Source organism: Agelaius phoeniceus, chromosome 10, assembly GCF_051311805.1.
Source record: "Agelaius phoeniceus isolate bAgePho1 chromosome 10, bAgePho1.hap1, whole genome shotgun sequence".
NCBI classification, from domain to species: Eukaryota; Metazoa; Chordata; class Aves; order Passeriformes; family Icteridae; genus Agelaius; species Agelaius phoeniceus.
In genome coordinates this window covers 19,374,822-19,392,081 of record NC_135274.1, presented here as the reverse complement: position 1 = coordinate 19,392,081, position 17,260 = coordinate 19,374,822, and the positions used below count along the sequence as shown (strand labels likewise).

The window sequence follows — 17,260 nt, the reverse complement described above, 5'->3', positions numbered from 1 at the left end:
ACTTCAGAGTAATGGCATATGAATTTTAGTGTGTAGTGGTCAGGACCCTGTTCTACATCTGATGATAAAAGAGGAGCATGGATATTGAGCGTATCAGTTCAGCTTCTGGCTTAAGGCCACTCTCCAGGCAACGTGCCACAGCTATGAAATCACTCTGTTATTTTCGACTTCTCATTAGATGAATAGGGTAGTGCAAGCTGTTTGAAACTCTGCTTTGATGTATTTGTTTTGAAATAATGCCTAGCATTTAATATCAAGTTTTGCTAACATGAGCTTTCCTAAGTGCCTGATAAAAATAGTTTTATTCCCCACTGTTTAAACGTTATTTTTCTAATTAAATGCAGATGCTTAAACCACCACAAGATTCCATTTCTCAGACATTAGATCATCCATCTTAAATCCTGAATTACATTCTAAATTTCTATATGAACACTAAATACTACAGCAGATACGATTATAATTTATCGCTAAAAGTCCTCATTCCCTGGGAACAAATAGGAGCAGCGGGAACAGTGTTCACTCACAGAAGCACTTCTCTTTAATTCAGTGTCAAAATTGTCACTGACTTCAGGGACAACTGTATTTGGTCACAAACGCCCAGGTCTTTACTGCTTAAAATAATCTCCTTTAGTTCTTAGTCACAGAGGCGCAGAAGCTGCAGACTGGTATAGGTGTGTCCAATGTTTGGCGCTGAACGCTGTTTTGTTTTGATAAGCAACAGCTGTTTTCAGAGCAAAATCACAGATTTGCTGAGGTTGGGAGGGACCTCCGGAGATCACCCAGGCCAACTCCCCTGCCAAGGCACGGTCACCCAGAGCAGGTGACACAGGAACGCGTGCAGGTGGGAAGATTTCAGAGAGATCACTGCCTGACAGCAGCACGTCTCTACTCCCGATTTTAACGAACAGCGGTTCCAGACAATGCTGCCGGCAGCAGGGCGCCAGATCCTCCAGCACCTGTTCCGTGCTTTGGGAGACCCACACACCGTGCACTTGGGCTTTAACTTTAAATCAGTGATTATCTGCTCTCTTTTCAAAGTCTTTATTCCAACATGTGTACGCTTTGCGCTTTTTGCAAAGAAAAGAAAGATAAAACAGTCAAGTTGCGAAGTAGCTTCCCTTGGGTAGAACAGGGGGCCCTCATAGGGCTGAGGGCGCTGAGCCCTGACGGGCTGCGGCCGGAGCCCGTGCGGGGAGCTGGAATTTTGCCCGAGGATGACCCGAGCGCACGCACGGCTCTTGTGCCGGAGAAGCCGCGCCTCAGGCCGGCGCAGCGGCCGGACCATGGCAGCCCAGCCTGGGGCAGGTCACGACGGCTCCCCCCTCACGGCTCCATCGCTCACACCGGCCCCTCTCCCCGCCCCGCCACGTCACTTCCCGGGGCGGCCGCAGCCGCCGAGTGTCAGCGGCCGTGCTGTGATGGCGGCGGCAGCCCTGGCTCGGGGCGCCGGCGGGGCTGTGCCGCTCCTGACTCGGCGTGGGCCCCGCGCCATGGGGAGCAGCCGCGGCGGGCGGCTCGCCTGAGGCGGCGGCGGCGACAGCGGAGGGAGGGCGCGGCACTGCCGAGGGAGCCCCGCCGCGGGGGCCGCGACCCGCGCCGCCGGGGATGCTGCGCTGGGTCCGGCAGCAGCTGGTAGGTGCCTCCCTGCACCCTCCGCGCCGCGGGCCGCCGAGCTCTCGGCTCGGCCCCGTCCCGACGGCGCCGCCCGGGCCGCGGGTCCGCGGAGGGAGCGGGGGACAGGGCCGGGGTGCGGGAGAGAGGAGAGTCCTGCTCCCCGCAGGGTCTGGGGAGACCCGCGGGCTGCACTTGGATCGTTATTGAAGGGTTTTTAAATTTTATTTTTAACTCGTATGTGAGGGTTTGGGGTGTTCCGGTCTTTTGGCCTTTGGTTGGTTTTGTGGTGTTTGTGGTGCTTTTTTTTTTTTTTTTTTCCTCGAAACCCCCTTGGCACAGAGGACAGCGCGTTCCCTTTCGTGTGGCCCCCATTGGGAAGGGCTCCCCAGACTTCCCGGAGAAATGACGGTGCCTTTTTCCCTGGACCCACACTTCAGAGATTCGCAGCTTCTTCCTCCTTCCTTCCCGTTGCGAAATGTTTTAAGGCTTTTTCACCCTACGTGCCTCTCTCAAATATTTCCCCGTACCTGAGCGCTTTGCAGCCGCTGCGTGCTGAGGATTTGAAAGTGAATGAAATTGAAGGAAAACATCCGTGAAATGCTTTTGGCGGGGGAAGCCCCTTGGAAAAGGCAGCAGTGAGGGTGCCTGTGCCCCCGCCCGCGCGCTGCTTGCTGTGCTGGGTTAGAACGAGCAGGGGAATCCAGGCGGCCGTGGCTGTCACGTCTGTGATACTGTAGCAGGGAAGTACATCGAGATTTACTCTTGATTTGAAGGATTGGCCGGCTTCCTGCCCCGACCAGCATTATCCTGCTTGCGTTTTCTCTAAGGGAGAAATTCTCTCTAAATGATGTATTTGTAAAATAATTTTTTCCATTCTTTGGAGTTACTTTGCATCACGGATGTTGTCCAGGTTAGTGCAAGAGCTTACATTAGTTAGGTTTTCAGATTTTGATTTGTTAAATCTTCTGTGTCGCTAATGATTTGCTCAATTTGTTGCATCGCTTTTTTACCAAAAAAAAAAATTAAAAATTTTGTGTTTTCTTTTTTCCTCCTGTTCTTCCCTGACCTGGTTTCCCATGGCCCATAGATTTTCCCAGTTCTGTGTCTGAGGCAGAGAGCTTGTGGTCATGGTCTCATTGCCAGCTTGACAGTGCTCAGTAGTTTGGTCTGACACCAAGAGTTACTGACCTGGAAATGAATTGCTCTGTTTGAGCTCTGACCGCACTCTTCTGTTCTGTTACAGTCCTACACACCTTTTTAATGAAAAAACAAAAAAAAAAAACCAAAAAAAACCTAGTATAACATAGCTGTCAATTTTTCCACTTGAAGGTGGCTTGAGGTTTGCGTGTGTGGCTTTTAAAGCAGCATTATGCTGTCTTCCATAGAGTTTAGATTAGGACTGTATCAGTGCTAGCAATTTATGTATCAAACATGGTTGTTTTTTTCACTGCAAGTAGTATACTGACCAGTTTTCCAGAAATCTGTTTGCCCTTAATAGAAAGTAAAACTTTAGTGTAACAGGATGAGCAATAAACTTGGCACTAGGAGGTTTTAGTGCTTCTTAAAGGAAAATGGTGGAAAATAACAGTTTAAAACTTGCACTAGTTTTGACAGGGAAGAAACGAATCAGTGTAGTAGAAAAGCAGGACAATAAAAATTCAAGATTCTTGGCAGACATCTAATTACAGTACTGATGAGAAAAAATTATTGCAATGATACGTGTTTTGTGGGTTTTTTCCTATAGACATCACAGATGTTAATGGCTTGGTTGTTTCACTGCTCATAAAGATGCAAAATGGCCTAAGATAGGTATCACACTGCATGTTTCTTCCTAAAGACACTCAGACAACTCATCCCTGTGTGTAATTGCTGGTTTAACATAGATCCCACCATATGTTTGCTTCTCCACATGGCTGTGATGTTTAGGTTCTGAAAGAATGTCAGAGGGCTAAAAACATGGGGAAGGATGCTGACAAAATAACCAGAATGAGTGGGAAGAGTGGGGTGACAGAAATAATCGAATTAAAAGGTGCCAAAATCTGTCTGAGAGCAGAGGAATGTGTGGGTTTGGATGCCTTCGGAGCGTGCGTTTGTACCTGTGCTTGATGTGGCAATGGGTTTTATAAAAGGGTCCTCATCTTTACAGGAGGGTTGGAGTCAGGCAAATGTGTGGGAGTGATGGAAGTGGGATGTTGTAGTAATACAATAGAAAAACGTTGGTGTGCAGAAATGCTGGAAAAGTAGTAAGGGACTGGGGAAAGGGGGAGGGACTGGTACTTAGCTGAAGGTGCTTTGAGGTAGTTTTTAAGTACTCTCTGTATGAAACCAATGAATTTTTGCAATTTCTTGTTTGCTTAAGAGAACAGTATTTCATATACTGAGGGCTCAGGAGTGGGTATGGTTTTGAGAACTTGCATTGTTAAGATGGGGGGAGAATGAAGAAGGTGAACTTAAAGTAATGACAAGACCTGGTATGGAATTCAGATTATTTTAGCTATGTTTTGGAAGTAGTGACTTTGCTGTGCTTTCTCTGTGAAGTCCAGTGCATGCCTGTAGAGCTACAGAAAGGGATAGAAAGGCATGAACAGTCAGCTGAAGAGACATGCTGAGAATGTAAGGCTTCATTCATCCTTATTATCGTGTTACAAGTCTGTATGAGTTTTTTAACTGAGGTGTTAGATGGTTTTTAGTGATTTGTTGTATCTAAGAAGTGGGTGACAGTAGTACAGCCTTCAGTGCCTATGTGGCACAAATCATCAGGTTGTTTGATATCTTGGCATTAAGTCTGGTTTTCTTGCTCTGATACAATTCATACCACCCTAGCAGAGCAGTTCATCAGTTTTTCTCCATCTAATGCTGCCTCATGCTAAATAAGCTGCATAGTAAGTCATTAACTTCCTAGTTAATGTGATGTTATAGAATGTAGTTAATAGTTGGAAGTACTTAGGTTTTAGTAATGAAAAAATATAGAGCCAAATGGAGTTACAGTTCGTGGCTTTGAGTAAAATGCCACGATAAAGACAGGCTTTGGGCAGGAGAGATGTCTGGGTTCCAGCTCTGTTACCTTGAGATCTCAGAGAGCAGTAGGCATGTGGATTTGGAGGGTTGCATAACACCACAGGCACAGCCAGCTCCGCTTGAAAAAAGCAACCGGATAAACAACAGTTGATAGGAAGCGTCGTTAATATTCAGGAATAGCGTAGCGTGTTTTATTTGCATTTCCAGATATGATGGGTTAGACCCCATGGCAAATCTGTGTACCAAGCGCTGTTGTGGCTCCCACGGTCGAGTTTGTGCAGTACCAACACAAAAGGAGAATACAGTGACATTTGTAACAGCCAGGGACTTTCTGTTCCACTTCTCCTTTGGTGGGTTTATGGCAGCATTTGGGCTGTGCTGCTCTCTGATGGTGCACATGCAGTGCAGGAGCTGTTGCAGTGCTATTAACAGAACGTACTGACACCTTCAGTTCTCTGGCAAGGAGGTCTCTGAAAATTGTGGTAGAATACCCTTGTATGTATGATTTTAGCTGTGTAATTTTAAATTATTAGTCCTGTCAGTTGGAGAAGGGACTCAGGATTTCTCTTCTATTGCTGTTATGAGGAGTTTGAGCCTTTTGAGCTGTTGTCTAACAGCTCAGTAAAGTACAAAGGATTCTACATGGACAAAACCTAGGAGTTGCCTGCCTGGCCCCTCTTATATTAATGACAACTCAAGACAAGTGTGCTGGATTTGGCCAAATATCTTTGTGTAGTGCACAACAGCTTTAATGCTGTGGAGGGCTGGGTTTGGGCAAATGCAGTTTTCTTATTTTACTGTAAATCAAAGATTAAATCTGTAGATTAACTGTAAAACCTAGTTACCAGGCTATTTTATTTATTTCCTGGTTATAAGAAGGTTCAGACTGGGAGGGATGTTGGGAGTTCATCAAGTCCAGAAGTTCTCCATAGGCTGCATTGAGGGGTGATCACAGGGAATGTTTTTGACAGTTCTGTGTAGGTAGTGCCTGTCACACCTCACACCCTCCACAGCCAGCACAGTATCTGTAGGAGTGTTCATCTTCTACATGTGTTCTAATGAAAATTTTTTACTAATAAGGGAATGTCCTCAAATAGATTAGCACTGGAGGATTGGATGTCTGGAACGGAGTTTTATTTTTCCTTTCAGATGCTGGTTACTGTTAAGATGTTCTGAGAGAACAGATGGTATTTTGTAATACCTTGCAGTTACTGCCATTCTGAACAAGGTGGACAGCATTTATTTCATTATTTGCCCTGACAAGTGTGTATTATTTTCTCTTAATCATTTTACTGAATACAGTTACTCCCCACCCTCCCCGCCAAAATTCCTTCTGTTTTCTGAATGCCAGAAGTACTTTAAACTAATCCAATGATTGAGAATCTAGCTTCTGAAATCACCTTGCTATTCTGGAATACTATATTCACTCCTCTTATTTGTCAATGAAGCCTCTTCCCCTTTCTGGCTAAAACTAACTAACTACTTGTTATTTTATGCTAGAAAAAGAAATACATATTTTTTCAGAAGAGTTCCTGGGGTTCAGACTGCACAGTTAATGCCTTCTGAATAATCACTGAGGGATCAGCAAGGTGTGTGTTGGAACAGCCCAAAGGTTGCATTGCTTTGCTGGAGTAGTTTGAGAGCTGGAGGTCAAGGACTCCCCTCCTGTAACTTAGCAGAGGGGCAAATGTGGCCCTCTTTTTTTTGCTAGAGCTATTCTTTGATCTCTGGACCAGTGCTCCCGTGTGTTAGGGTCTTTTAACCTTATTTTCCATTTGTGTTCTGTGGCTGCTGAGGGCTGATACATTTGCAGCACAATGTATTCCAAAGCCTGCCGAACCTGGCCCTGCCTTCAGCCAGCTGTCTGCTCCAAATGGAGACATCCGTTGTGTCCCGTGTGCAATTCATGTGTCCTACCTCATGAAAATTAAACTCTAAATCTAAGAATTGCATACCAAAACATAATCAAACCAGTCCTGACACTGATTCTTTCTAAAACTGTTTTAAAAATGGGAAGTTTGGTATTGTCTGATGTGCTGCCTTGCTGTGAGACTTGGGCATTTGACCTTTATCTTGTCCCATCTTCTTTTCTTTTTTCTCCTATCCATGAGCTTTTCAAACAGCAAATTTTTGTTGTGCCAAATTTCCACTTATCACTCAATAATAGGACTATTTAATTGACTGTATGATATTCCTGCACTAATGGGGCCCTGCTCCCTTAATAGCTTCTGTCTGTTTATGGTTTTATGTGACTAAGGGAGAAGAGGGAGAAAAATACAATTTTGTTAACAATGAGCAAAAACTATTTGTGTTCTGGTCAGTAGGGAGTATCTGGTGGGATGGGTGAAAGGCTCTGTTTACTGCTCAGAGATTGTTTCTGCACTCTCAGTGGAAGGTAAAATTTGTAATCTAAGGCAAGTGGATATGTGCTGGATTTAGTAACATTCAACATGTGTTTTGAGTATCATTGGTATTTGTTTTTCTAGTTTTAAGTGGGTTGGCTGACTTCATTAAAGCTGACATTTGCTTTCCTCTGGGATGGAGAGACAGAAGTTATAAAAAAAAATATAACAACGTGTTTAAATTTCATTAAAAGCATCGTGACTTGTGACTTTCACTGGCAATCTGCTCTTGCTTTTTCTTGACTATATTATGATGTGCTCAGTAGTTATGACTGTTTTTGTAATTATGTCACCAGGAAAAAGTTTACCTCTCAAAAAAATCCTTCAATTTCTAGCACAAAATCTGCTTGTTAAGCAAGCAGGTAAGAACTGCAGCAAAATAGATGTGACACAGTGTCTCTGTAAATGCAAGGTCATATCTTCTAGCAAAACACAGGTGACATATTTGCAGCTAGACTTTTTGCAACCTCTTTTCACCTGCTGTTGAGAAAACCACTTAGCATTAGTACAGGCCATGGTAGGAAAGATAGAAAGTAGGACTGAGAACTACGCTGTGATTTAAAAAACAAACGCCTGCAACTCCTTGGCCTCCCACATGCAGTGACTTAAGAGGATTTTTTTTTTTTCCTTGTTTACTTTGAGTAAAAATAAGTCTGGGAAAGGAGAACTTTCCTGTAAATGGGAAGGAGAGATAATGATGCAGACAAAAGGCAAACTGTTTGTTTTTATCCTGCAATGTTTTACTAGAGGAAGAGGTTTTAAATGGTTTATCCCCCAAAATACGTGTTGTCATCTGTTGTTGCATTTTGTTACTCCTTTGCGTGTTTTTATGCTACTTTGTGTGGCTGTGCACATTTTTGTAGATATTTACATTTCTCTTTTGAAAGAGAATTGCAACAAAATGGAAAGGAAGCTTAAGATTTAGCAAGCTTTAAGGATAGACTAGTCTGTACACATGTCTGAAAGCAGGGCATTAAACTGACACTTAAATCATAAATCATGTTCAAAATGGAATAAGAACTAAAAATGCTATTGGGTGGATGCAGTAGACTCAAAACTGTAATGTTTTACAGAGCAGGCTTTTTCAAAGCATGTTAAAAGAAGAGCCAGACAGTTCCAGCAATGAACTAAATTATCTTCCTGTGAAATTTGTTGAGCAGCCATTGTCAGCAATTGTCAGTATAATTTTGGCACACATTTTGAAAAAGCCTTAAGATTTATTATTTAATGGTGATTTTGGGGAAGATACTTTTGGAAAGGATTTGTTGTTTTTTGTTCCATGCTGAAAGAAAATATGAATTAGACTCTCAGTGCAGGAACTGATTGGCATAAATAGCTATTGCCTACTAGAACAAATCCAAATATTGAAAACAAGGGTTTTCAATAATGGCTGTATGAGTAGTCCAGAACAGGAGCCCTTCATGCTTGTGTAAAATACTTTTATAAATGATTCTTCAAAGCAGAGGGTAAACAGCATTTCATTTTAAGATAATAGTGTATTTAGTATTCCAGTACGTGAAGGAATGTATGATTGCTCTGTATTTTTCCTGTCATGGACTTGAGAAATGTAATTTTTTTATGGTGAAATTGCTATCTACAAAATTTGAGCTGCTTTCTAGCCTTAAGGGAAAGTTCATAGCCTGTCACAGATTTGAATGCTTTATTTCATATTGAAAATCTGCTATAAACCTAGTTAACAAATGCAGGGAATGCACAGAAAGGATGCACTTGGAGGGTTCTTTTTCTGAGATCCATCCTATGGTCATTAGAGATACGTGAAGGATTTGTGTGTTAAATGTTTCATTTCTTGTGTTGGTTCTTTATTTCTTAGTGTGGCCTGTTTAGTAGCTGCTATTTCTGTGGCTGATTATTGCAGGATTGTAGCACTTTCCATGTTCAATGTAGTTTATATATAGTTTGAGAAGTCTTCTGAAGAAGTGGCTTGTGATTTTTGAGCTCTCATTTCTTATTTTATTAAGTGTGATGCCCTGCAGTTGTCTCCTGATGGGTGTCTGAAGTCACCCTTCAGCTTTAAAAATCTTGCCTACTCTCCTTTTGTACATGCCTGACAGGAAGATGATATTGCAGATAAAGAAAACTAATTGCTGGAGCCCACAGAGGAAAACTTTTAGTTCTGAAATTAGAACTGTGTAGTTGGAACTGCAAAGGCATCTTCATTTCCATGTTAGAGCAGTGGGCTGCTTTGGGAGCATGTGGCAAAAGACCAACCACATTTGGCATTTTGGACTACAGACACTATCCAGCCTCAGGGTCTCTTCACCTTCTTGGACTTTACATAAAGCACTTTTTTTCAAAGAAAAAAAAAAAATGAGAGCACATTGACAGGCCTTGAAATGTAACTTGGGAGCCACTAGCCCTGCCTTTGGGATTGAGGCTTGCTTCTTAGAACCTGAATGTTAAGTAAGTTTCTTCCTTCATTGGAGCGGAAGACAATTTATTCTAGAGTCCCTTTTCTTCCAAAAAGCATCTGAGCAAAAGTTATTGATGATCTGTGTGTCTGACAGGGAGCATCCTAAAATAAAGCAATGGGCAAGGAATGTATTAGAGGCATTTGGCTGGTCAAGCACAGAGGATTGGAGGCCAGAGGATAAGCCCCATCCAACCTGGCCTTGAACACTGGCACGTTGGAGGAGTGGAGCAGCCACAGGTTCTCTGGGCAACCTGTGCCAGGCCTCTGCAGCCTCACAAGGAAGGATTTCATCCTTGTATCTAATCCAAATCTGCCCTCTCTCAGTTTAAAGCCATTCCCCTTTGTCATATCACTACAAGAACTTCTAAACAGTCCCTCCCTGGCTTTTATGTAGGCCCTCTTTGGTTACTGGATTAAGCAAGTGAATCTTGGCATTCTGTTGAAGACAGTCATGAAAGAGCAACTATTACAAGGTCTTAGGTTTGTATTATCATATGAAGTCCAAAATGGATTATGTTTTATAAATACTGTGATTTGGATTTTAAGAGAGGATAAGAAAGCCATTTCCTTCATTGATGCAAGTTGGACTGTTATTGAATTAAACAATTTACCTGAATCTCCGTTCAAATCCTTTGCTGCTAACAGGAACTGGACGTGCCATAGCAGCCTTTGAGTGTGCTGTGTTAGAAATATTAACTTGCCTGCTCAGCTCATTTTTCCTGTCTGATTTTTTTGATGTTACAAGACCAGTCTGTTTGGCATCAGTGACCTGAGCAGAGAAACTGGCACTGGGCAGTATGTTGGCAGTGAATGAGGCCAGCTTACCTTGCTTGTTGTGTTTGCAGATAAATAAAGAGACGATAAATGATTTTTTTGAATTTTATGTAGGGATTTTTCCAAGTTATTTTTGGTGGGCATCTTGGCAAAATAGTATGTAAAGTAAGAACAACTTGAGCTCTTTGTGAGCAGGACTTTGTGGCAAACACCAGTACAACTTTTCTAACTGCCTTACTAGGCATATTTTAACTTTGTGAGAGGAAGGGTTATTGCCTCATGATTTCACAGGCCTTGTTACCTAGAGGGTGTGTTTTCACAAAAGAATGTAATCTGGTTATAGGTCTTTTAGGAGGTTACAACATGATTTATTATCAGATATTTTGAACAGCTGTAGATACAGTAAGAGGGAAGAGGAAATTGCACAAATAGTGCATGACTTTAAGTAGTTTTATTTCTTTACTGCAGTGGTATTTAAAAGGGGAGGTACAAATTGCATGGCACTGTGTACACATCAGGGTGCTTCAGCTGATTCACTATTTTAGTTGTTAGAGCAGTGTTTAAAATTGCTGTGAGAGGCTGTTTCTTCCTTCATGCTAACCTTTGATAAGGCAAATTCAGTTTGACTGCTGCCCAGTTACATGACTGAAAGAATTATTGGCTGACTGTATGGAGTACAAATTTACACAGACTTCTGAAAATGGGCATGGAGTGTGAATAGATCATCTTATCTGACAGAGGGAAAAGTATTCTATGTATATTCAGAAGAAAATCCAAAGCAAGAAAATCCATTTCCTCAAAACACCTTTAATCAAAATATATCTTGACAGCAGTGTAATAGCAGACTTTTGGGCTGTCTGCCAGGAAATGTGGTGTTCTGCTTCTGCAGCCATGATCAGTCAAGTCACTTCCCCAGGGGAAAACTTGGTCTCAGAAATCCTTTCTTCTGTTTATTAGCTTTATTAAGTAGTATGTGATCTTCAGAAAGGTTTTAGGGGAGCTGCTGCTTTTGTCTGTTGTGTTCAGTGTGGGCTTTTAAAGGAGGAAGAGGCTCTGAATGGGACCTCCTTCTTTGAAACCCCTTTCACTTTTCAGTGGTCATGTAGCAGAAGTTCTTTTGGCAAATACAAATTTGGTTTTTCTTCCCCCTCTGTAAAAGCTGTGAGTAATGAATGAGAAACCCTGGGAGATGATATTAAAGTATACTAAGTTTATGCAAGTCATAAGCAAAAAACACCTGGCAGACGATTTGTGATTATCAATGCACGTATTGCAAAGCCTGATAACGAAATTGATGTGTTGCTTGCCAGGCTCATGTCAGTAATCCATGCTGAAAGATCTGTGGGTTCCTGCTGTCTCACCTCACAGTGCTGTGGAGTGTGTGGGGAGGGCGCTGGTGCACACTGCCATACCTTAATAGTGGTATTGAAGTGTTAAGTCTTGCAGTAGATGTGTATGGTACAGCAACAGGTTGAGTACAAAAGCCTTTTTTTCTTTTCTTCCTTTGCACTTGAAGGCGTTGGGAGGGTCTTTTTTGTAGTGCTGATCCTCATTTGCTTCCTGTGTGGTTGCCTGGTTTGTTATGTGTCTTACTAAGGCTTCCTCAGCAGCAGTGTAAAACTCTTCTTTCATGGGAAAGCTTTTTATTATATGACCAGACAACTGGCATGGCATATTAAAAAAGATGGAAAAAAACCCCAAGACAAAACCAAAACCACAAACCAAAATGGGAAAATGGATGAATCAGTTTTCCTTACCTGATGGCCAATTCTCCAAGTACAGTGGCTGAGATGCAGACAAAATGTAGGAAAGAGTTGTTCGGGGGTGGCTGTTGAATCTCATGGCTTTCATGAAATAAATTGCATAAATTACAGTCAAATAGTTCTCAGTTCCCCAGGATATGTTTTCTGTGCTGTTTTAAAGGGGCCTAATTTACTGCACAGAGAATATCTTTGTGTAACTTTTAGAACAGTAATGAAATCACTTCTGAAGAAGTTCAATGAAAATTACCCAGACTTTGCTTACAGTCATTCAAATTTATAAGAAATTAAAACTATGAATGACTTCTTTCTTTTCCTGTTTATAAAGGTTATTTTCATTTGTGCTTTATAAATCAGCTTGACTAGAGTATCTCTGTGCTCTATATAAGTGGCATGCTTTTGGGCTGTTTTCAAAACCAAGGTATTAAGTTCATCTGGGCGCAAAACTTCTGCTGGGGAAGTGTGTAGCAGAGATTAAATGGGAGTTGTATTCCAAGGGTAGATAATGACTGGTTTGTGTTGGTAAATCAGCTGAAGAACTGATCTTTAGCCAATAAATCTAGATTTAATTTGCAGCATGAAGGGGAGAAAAATCTGGTCACTTCATCATATGGTCAAATTTTATTTAAAGGGGATTCATGCAATATATATGCCTGTAATATACCTGGTCAAGAAACCTTAAATACCAGGTCTTGTCATATATTCAGCATTATTTGCTATGAAGTCAGTGATCTGTGCACATGGGTAGAAATCTAGATAACTAGATAACTGCAGGAAAGCTAAATTTTTTTGGAAAGAGATTGGTGACAACTTAATCATTTTGCAAGACTCTAATTTAGGGTTTCTCTGCTCATGCTGTTTAGCTGCAGAAATCCTTTGACAAGGGCATGTTACCCTACTTTTGCAGCTGAGTTGGAGAATGACGTTAGAAAGAGAGAGAACTGTCTATTAAGTGAAATTAGGAAACAGTGTGCTTTCTGCTCTGCTTTGCTGGCTGCACAGAGTCACTGTGGAAAATCCCTTGCTGGGCAGAAATTTGGTCTACAAATCAGTTTAGTGTCAGGAGCAGGCTCTATGACCAGCTCCATAGTTAGAGAAGAGTTAAAGACATTTCAGCTCTTGAACAATGAAGTTCAATGCCTGTGCAGAATTTTCCTTGGAGAGATGTGTAATTAAAATTTCTCTGGAAGATCTGCTTAGTTGTGGTCTCATCAGCTAATTGTGAGACAGCAGAGCTGTTGGCTAATTTCAAGTGATTTTTGGTAGTCATAGTCATAAAACTTAGGATATCTAAGTTGTGTTGCCAGCTCTGACACTCACTTCCTGCTGTGACCACAGCCGAGTCACTGAGGTTGTCAGGGATGTGTCCTTTTCCAACTGCAGCTCTGACAACTGAGGGGTTTTTGTCCCCAGCCTGCCTTGCATGTGCTCCGTGATCTGCTGACTGCACAGCTTCTGTGCCTTCTCCGTGGCAAATGTCAACAAAACAGAATTGAATCTCTGTGGACTGCAAATTTAAGCTGTTTTAGCTCCACAACTGCACCTGTAAACTTGTATGGCCTGAGATTCTGATTTATTTGGAAAGTAAAGTTCTTGTTTTTAATCATCTGAGCCTGCTTCAGTGGAGGTAGTCATTCTGATAGAAGTGCTCGTGCAGTGAGACTGGAGTTGTACAGAGGTCTTTACTCTTCATCATAAAATGTCATCATACTCATCAACCTTCCAGGTGCTGAGATAGTGGCCTAAAAAGGGCATATAAAAAATTCAGTGATATCCTAGTCAGTCAGTAATCTTTGATTTATCTTTTAATAGCGTTCAGCGAGTGGCATGCAGGTTAGCATTTATCACTGTCAGAAAGAAGACTGCAACTTGTTTTCTCTGCTCTTTGTGGTTTTTTTCCTTGCTTTACATCTGTTTGATTTAGAGTGGAATTTTTTCAGGCTGTAGAGTCTGACTTTCCAAAGTGAGGATGTCTGGCATTTTGTGAGTGCCAGACATTTTCTGAGATGTAGAAGAGAGCTGTGCACGAAGTCTTACTAATTAGGCACCTTTTTTCTTGCCTGAAAAACACTTTTATTTGTGGCATCTTCTGGATTGATTTAGAAATACTGTGTCACTAATGTCAGATATCCAAAATGCTTCTGCTACAAACACTCTTCTCTTTAAATTTTGTGTCAGCAGTTAACAGGTACATTTTTTTTTTTCATCTTCCTTTCATGCTTGTATTCTTTTCTTAAAGCTGTGAACAGTTCCTTGCATTTTGCTTTTGGTATCCTGTGTATTTTTTTCCATCCTTTCCCCTATCTACTTTTTGTCTCCCTGCTCCACTCTTATCTTTAAACAAGTTTTCACCCTGGAGCATGTGACTAGACCAGCCTTCCACTGCTTGTCATCTAAAGTTTATTCTCCTTCAAATCTCTTTGAAAAATCCCCCTTCCTTTCTTTCTCCCTTCATTATTCTGGACCTCTTTCTTTCTCAAGCAGAATGTTTCTGTAGTAATGATGCCAAACACAAACATTTGTATGTTTGAGAGGATGTTTTAATTATTCATTTATTTTAAAATGACACCATCCTGAATGTGAACATACCTAATGACCTGTGTTAGAGATATTCATGGATTAAAAAGAAATTTTTGGTTGCACCAATCATTTTTTATGTCAGTCATTGTGCTCACTTCATCTTCTGTAGTTAACTGGTACAGAAGTATCTTCTTCTGGAGTTCTGTGAAGTGTCACTTTTTTCACATGGATAAAACTCTGAGCCTCATTCACAAGTGGAGCAAAACAACTGCAAATGCAGTTTCCTCACCTGCAGTGGTGGAATTGATAATGCCCTTTCTAGCAAAGGACACCACCAGTTGTCCTTGCACTTGGCATCAAAGAATAAGGAGATTGTGTAAACTCTGCAAGTTGGTTTTAAGATTAGGAATGTGTGTGATGCTGGTGCTGGAATTCACCACTTTGCAGACAGTCATTGACTCCCAATCAAACAACAGTTCCAAATTTAATTTCACTAGTTTATTTCATGCCTAAGAGCTTTCTGCCTTTTTTCTTTAGTAGTTTTCTTGGCCTGTAATCTGAATTATTACTGTTTGGTTGTCTTCTGCCATCACCTGCTTCTCCGGGTCAGAACATTATTGCTAGGAAGGGTTCTGGTGAGTCATGTAGCCCCAGGAAAGGCTCAATTAAACATAGACTTGAATGACCTAGATATTAGCCCTTGTGTTACAGACATTGCAACCTTTCCTCATGACTTGTTTTGGTATTTAATTATTCCTTTCCACAACAAAGGAATTTGTTTGCTTTCCAATACCCAGACTGAAGTTTTCTTATCTGCAACTTAAGCCTGTTTATTTCTGTTCCTCTTTGGCCTTCAAAGCCCCCATTTTCTCAATGGAACAGTCTTCTGTGTATCAGGAGATTTACTAGGATATCCCAAGTTTCCTCTCCTCCAGGCTAAATGACTCTAATTTGTTTGCTCTTTAGATTGTTCAGCCTTGCGTTATATGTCATGTTTTCAGGATCTCTTGGAGCTCATGTTGCACTCCTCTGGGTGCTGTCCAGTTGGTTCACAGTGCTTCAGCTGTGGCTCCCGCTCTTCCTGCAGCCTCCTCTGCAGTGAGGGCCTTTTTCTCAGTGGGGTGATGTGGATGACTCATGTCTAGCCTGTGATCTATTATAGCCTTTGACATTTTTCATCAAAATTCCTTTACGGGCTTTTATTCTCTTTTTCTGGATGCAGTTTCTTTGTGCTGGATCTTTGTGTTCCGTGCATCTGGTTGGTCAAGAATTTTCTCTTGGTGTTCTTGCAGTCCCAGGGTGGTATCATCTGCAGGTTTAACACTTGTGTTCCACTTCTCTTGAAGAAGCAGATGATGAAAACACTGACCATTAGACCTGCAACAGGGCTTTGATTCCCAGGGACCTCACTCAGATCATCTGTTTTGGCAGGAAATTATTGATAAGTATTGCTGAGTATGCTTTTTCTTTTTTTTTCCCCATGGGTTTGTTTTCACTGTTGCACCATTCAGGTACGAATTGGTGGTAATGGCAGGAAATCACATTTGAAATGAGACAAAATATTAGTTCTTGGAGATAGAACTTGTTTGGAAAAATACTGCTGTCTGGTCAGATGCATATGCTTTTGGCTTTTCTCTGGTGAGAATCTTTTCAAAATCCAGTTACCACAGCATAGTAGTATAGCTTGTATGTTTTGACCTTTTATTTTTCTCAATAAACTGTTTTATTAGGGTTATCATGAGCACAGCTGTGAAGTTTTGTAAATTATTTCTGTTTCTTCCTTTTTAAGTTTTGCAGGGTTTCAAGTTTGCATGGTAGCAAGTGTTCTCTAGCCTTGAGACAGCGTTTTTTCCTTTCATTTTTTCAGAATGAGTACACAATCTCAAAAGTAAGATTTTGGTTTTTTTTCCCCACAGTTTTTGAAAATTGTCTGGACACAGCAGACTTCAATTTTATACAGTAATTTTCTTTACTCTTTGAAAATGGCTGCTTGCTCTCTTCTCCACAGAATGTCCTTTTCTACAGAATTTTACAAAACAGCAGTTAATAAAATCAACTTTCTTGATTACCTCTTTTTTTTATTTTATGCTCTAGGGTTTTGACCCACCGCATCAAAGCGACACAAGAACTATTTATATAGCAAACCGTTTTCCCCAGCATGGCCATTATGTTCCTCAGAAGTTTGCAGACAACAGAATCATATCATCCAAGGTAAGGAATCAATTTGTCATGGCAAAACCACTTGATGTGTTGCTTAAGAAGTTGTGTGGCAGATGTGCATGCCTGTATTATTTCTAGTGGTGCATATACAATATTCAGAGTGAAACAAACTCTGAGCTGTTTTGAGAGAAAAGCTGGGTTGCTTCTTGTGTAGTTTGTCTCATCCTCTCACCCTTCTTTCCTCAAAACTCAAGTACAGAGCAATTAAGCAAGTTGGTCAGGCTTTCTGAAGAAAAGTAGTTTTTCATTCAGTGTTACCAAAACTACTTAAAAGGCAGGATGAAGCTGGTTATGAGGATTTTTAAAATAGCCAAATTGAAATCCAGTACTCTGCATAAAATAAATCAGCAGTGGACTGCAGTTGCGGATTCCCTCCCGGTGTGTCCTTGGATTGAAATCAATAGAGCTGATGGTGGGGATGTGCCTCCTTGCTGTAGTGTTGGAGGCAATGTTACAGCTGCAGGAATTAATTTCTTTCCTCCTACCCAGAACACAAGCGGCCAAATGACTCCAGCTGCCCC

General features: G+C 41.5%; 1 protein-coding gene across 15 annotated transcripts in view; it reads left to right on the top strand.

Moving 5' to 3' along the window:
- Window positions 1–1,367: 1,367 nt before the first annotated feature.
- Window positions 1,368–17,260, top strand: part of ATP11B (ATPase phospholipid transporting 11B (putative)) — a 66,009-nt gene continuing 50,116 nt past the window's right edge. For all 15 annotated transcript variants that reach the window (XR_013183664.1, XR_013183665.1, XR_013183666.1 and 12 more), the window contains exons 1-2: window positions 1,368–1,632; window positions 16,614–16,730. Coding sequence is in view for 12 of the 15 variants with exons in the window: in XM_054639284.2 (XP_054495259.1) it covers window positions 1,606–1,632; window positions 16,614–16,730 (144 nt within the window). In the remaining 3 variants the exon portion in view is untranslated. The remainder of the gene's footprint in view (window positions 1,633–16,613; window positions 16,731–17,260) is intronic.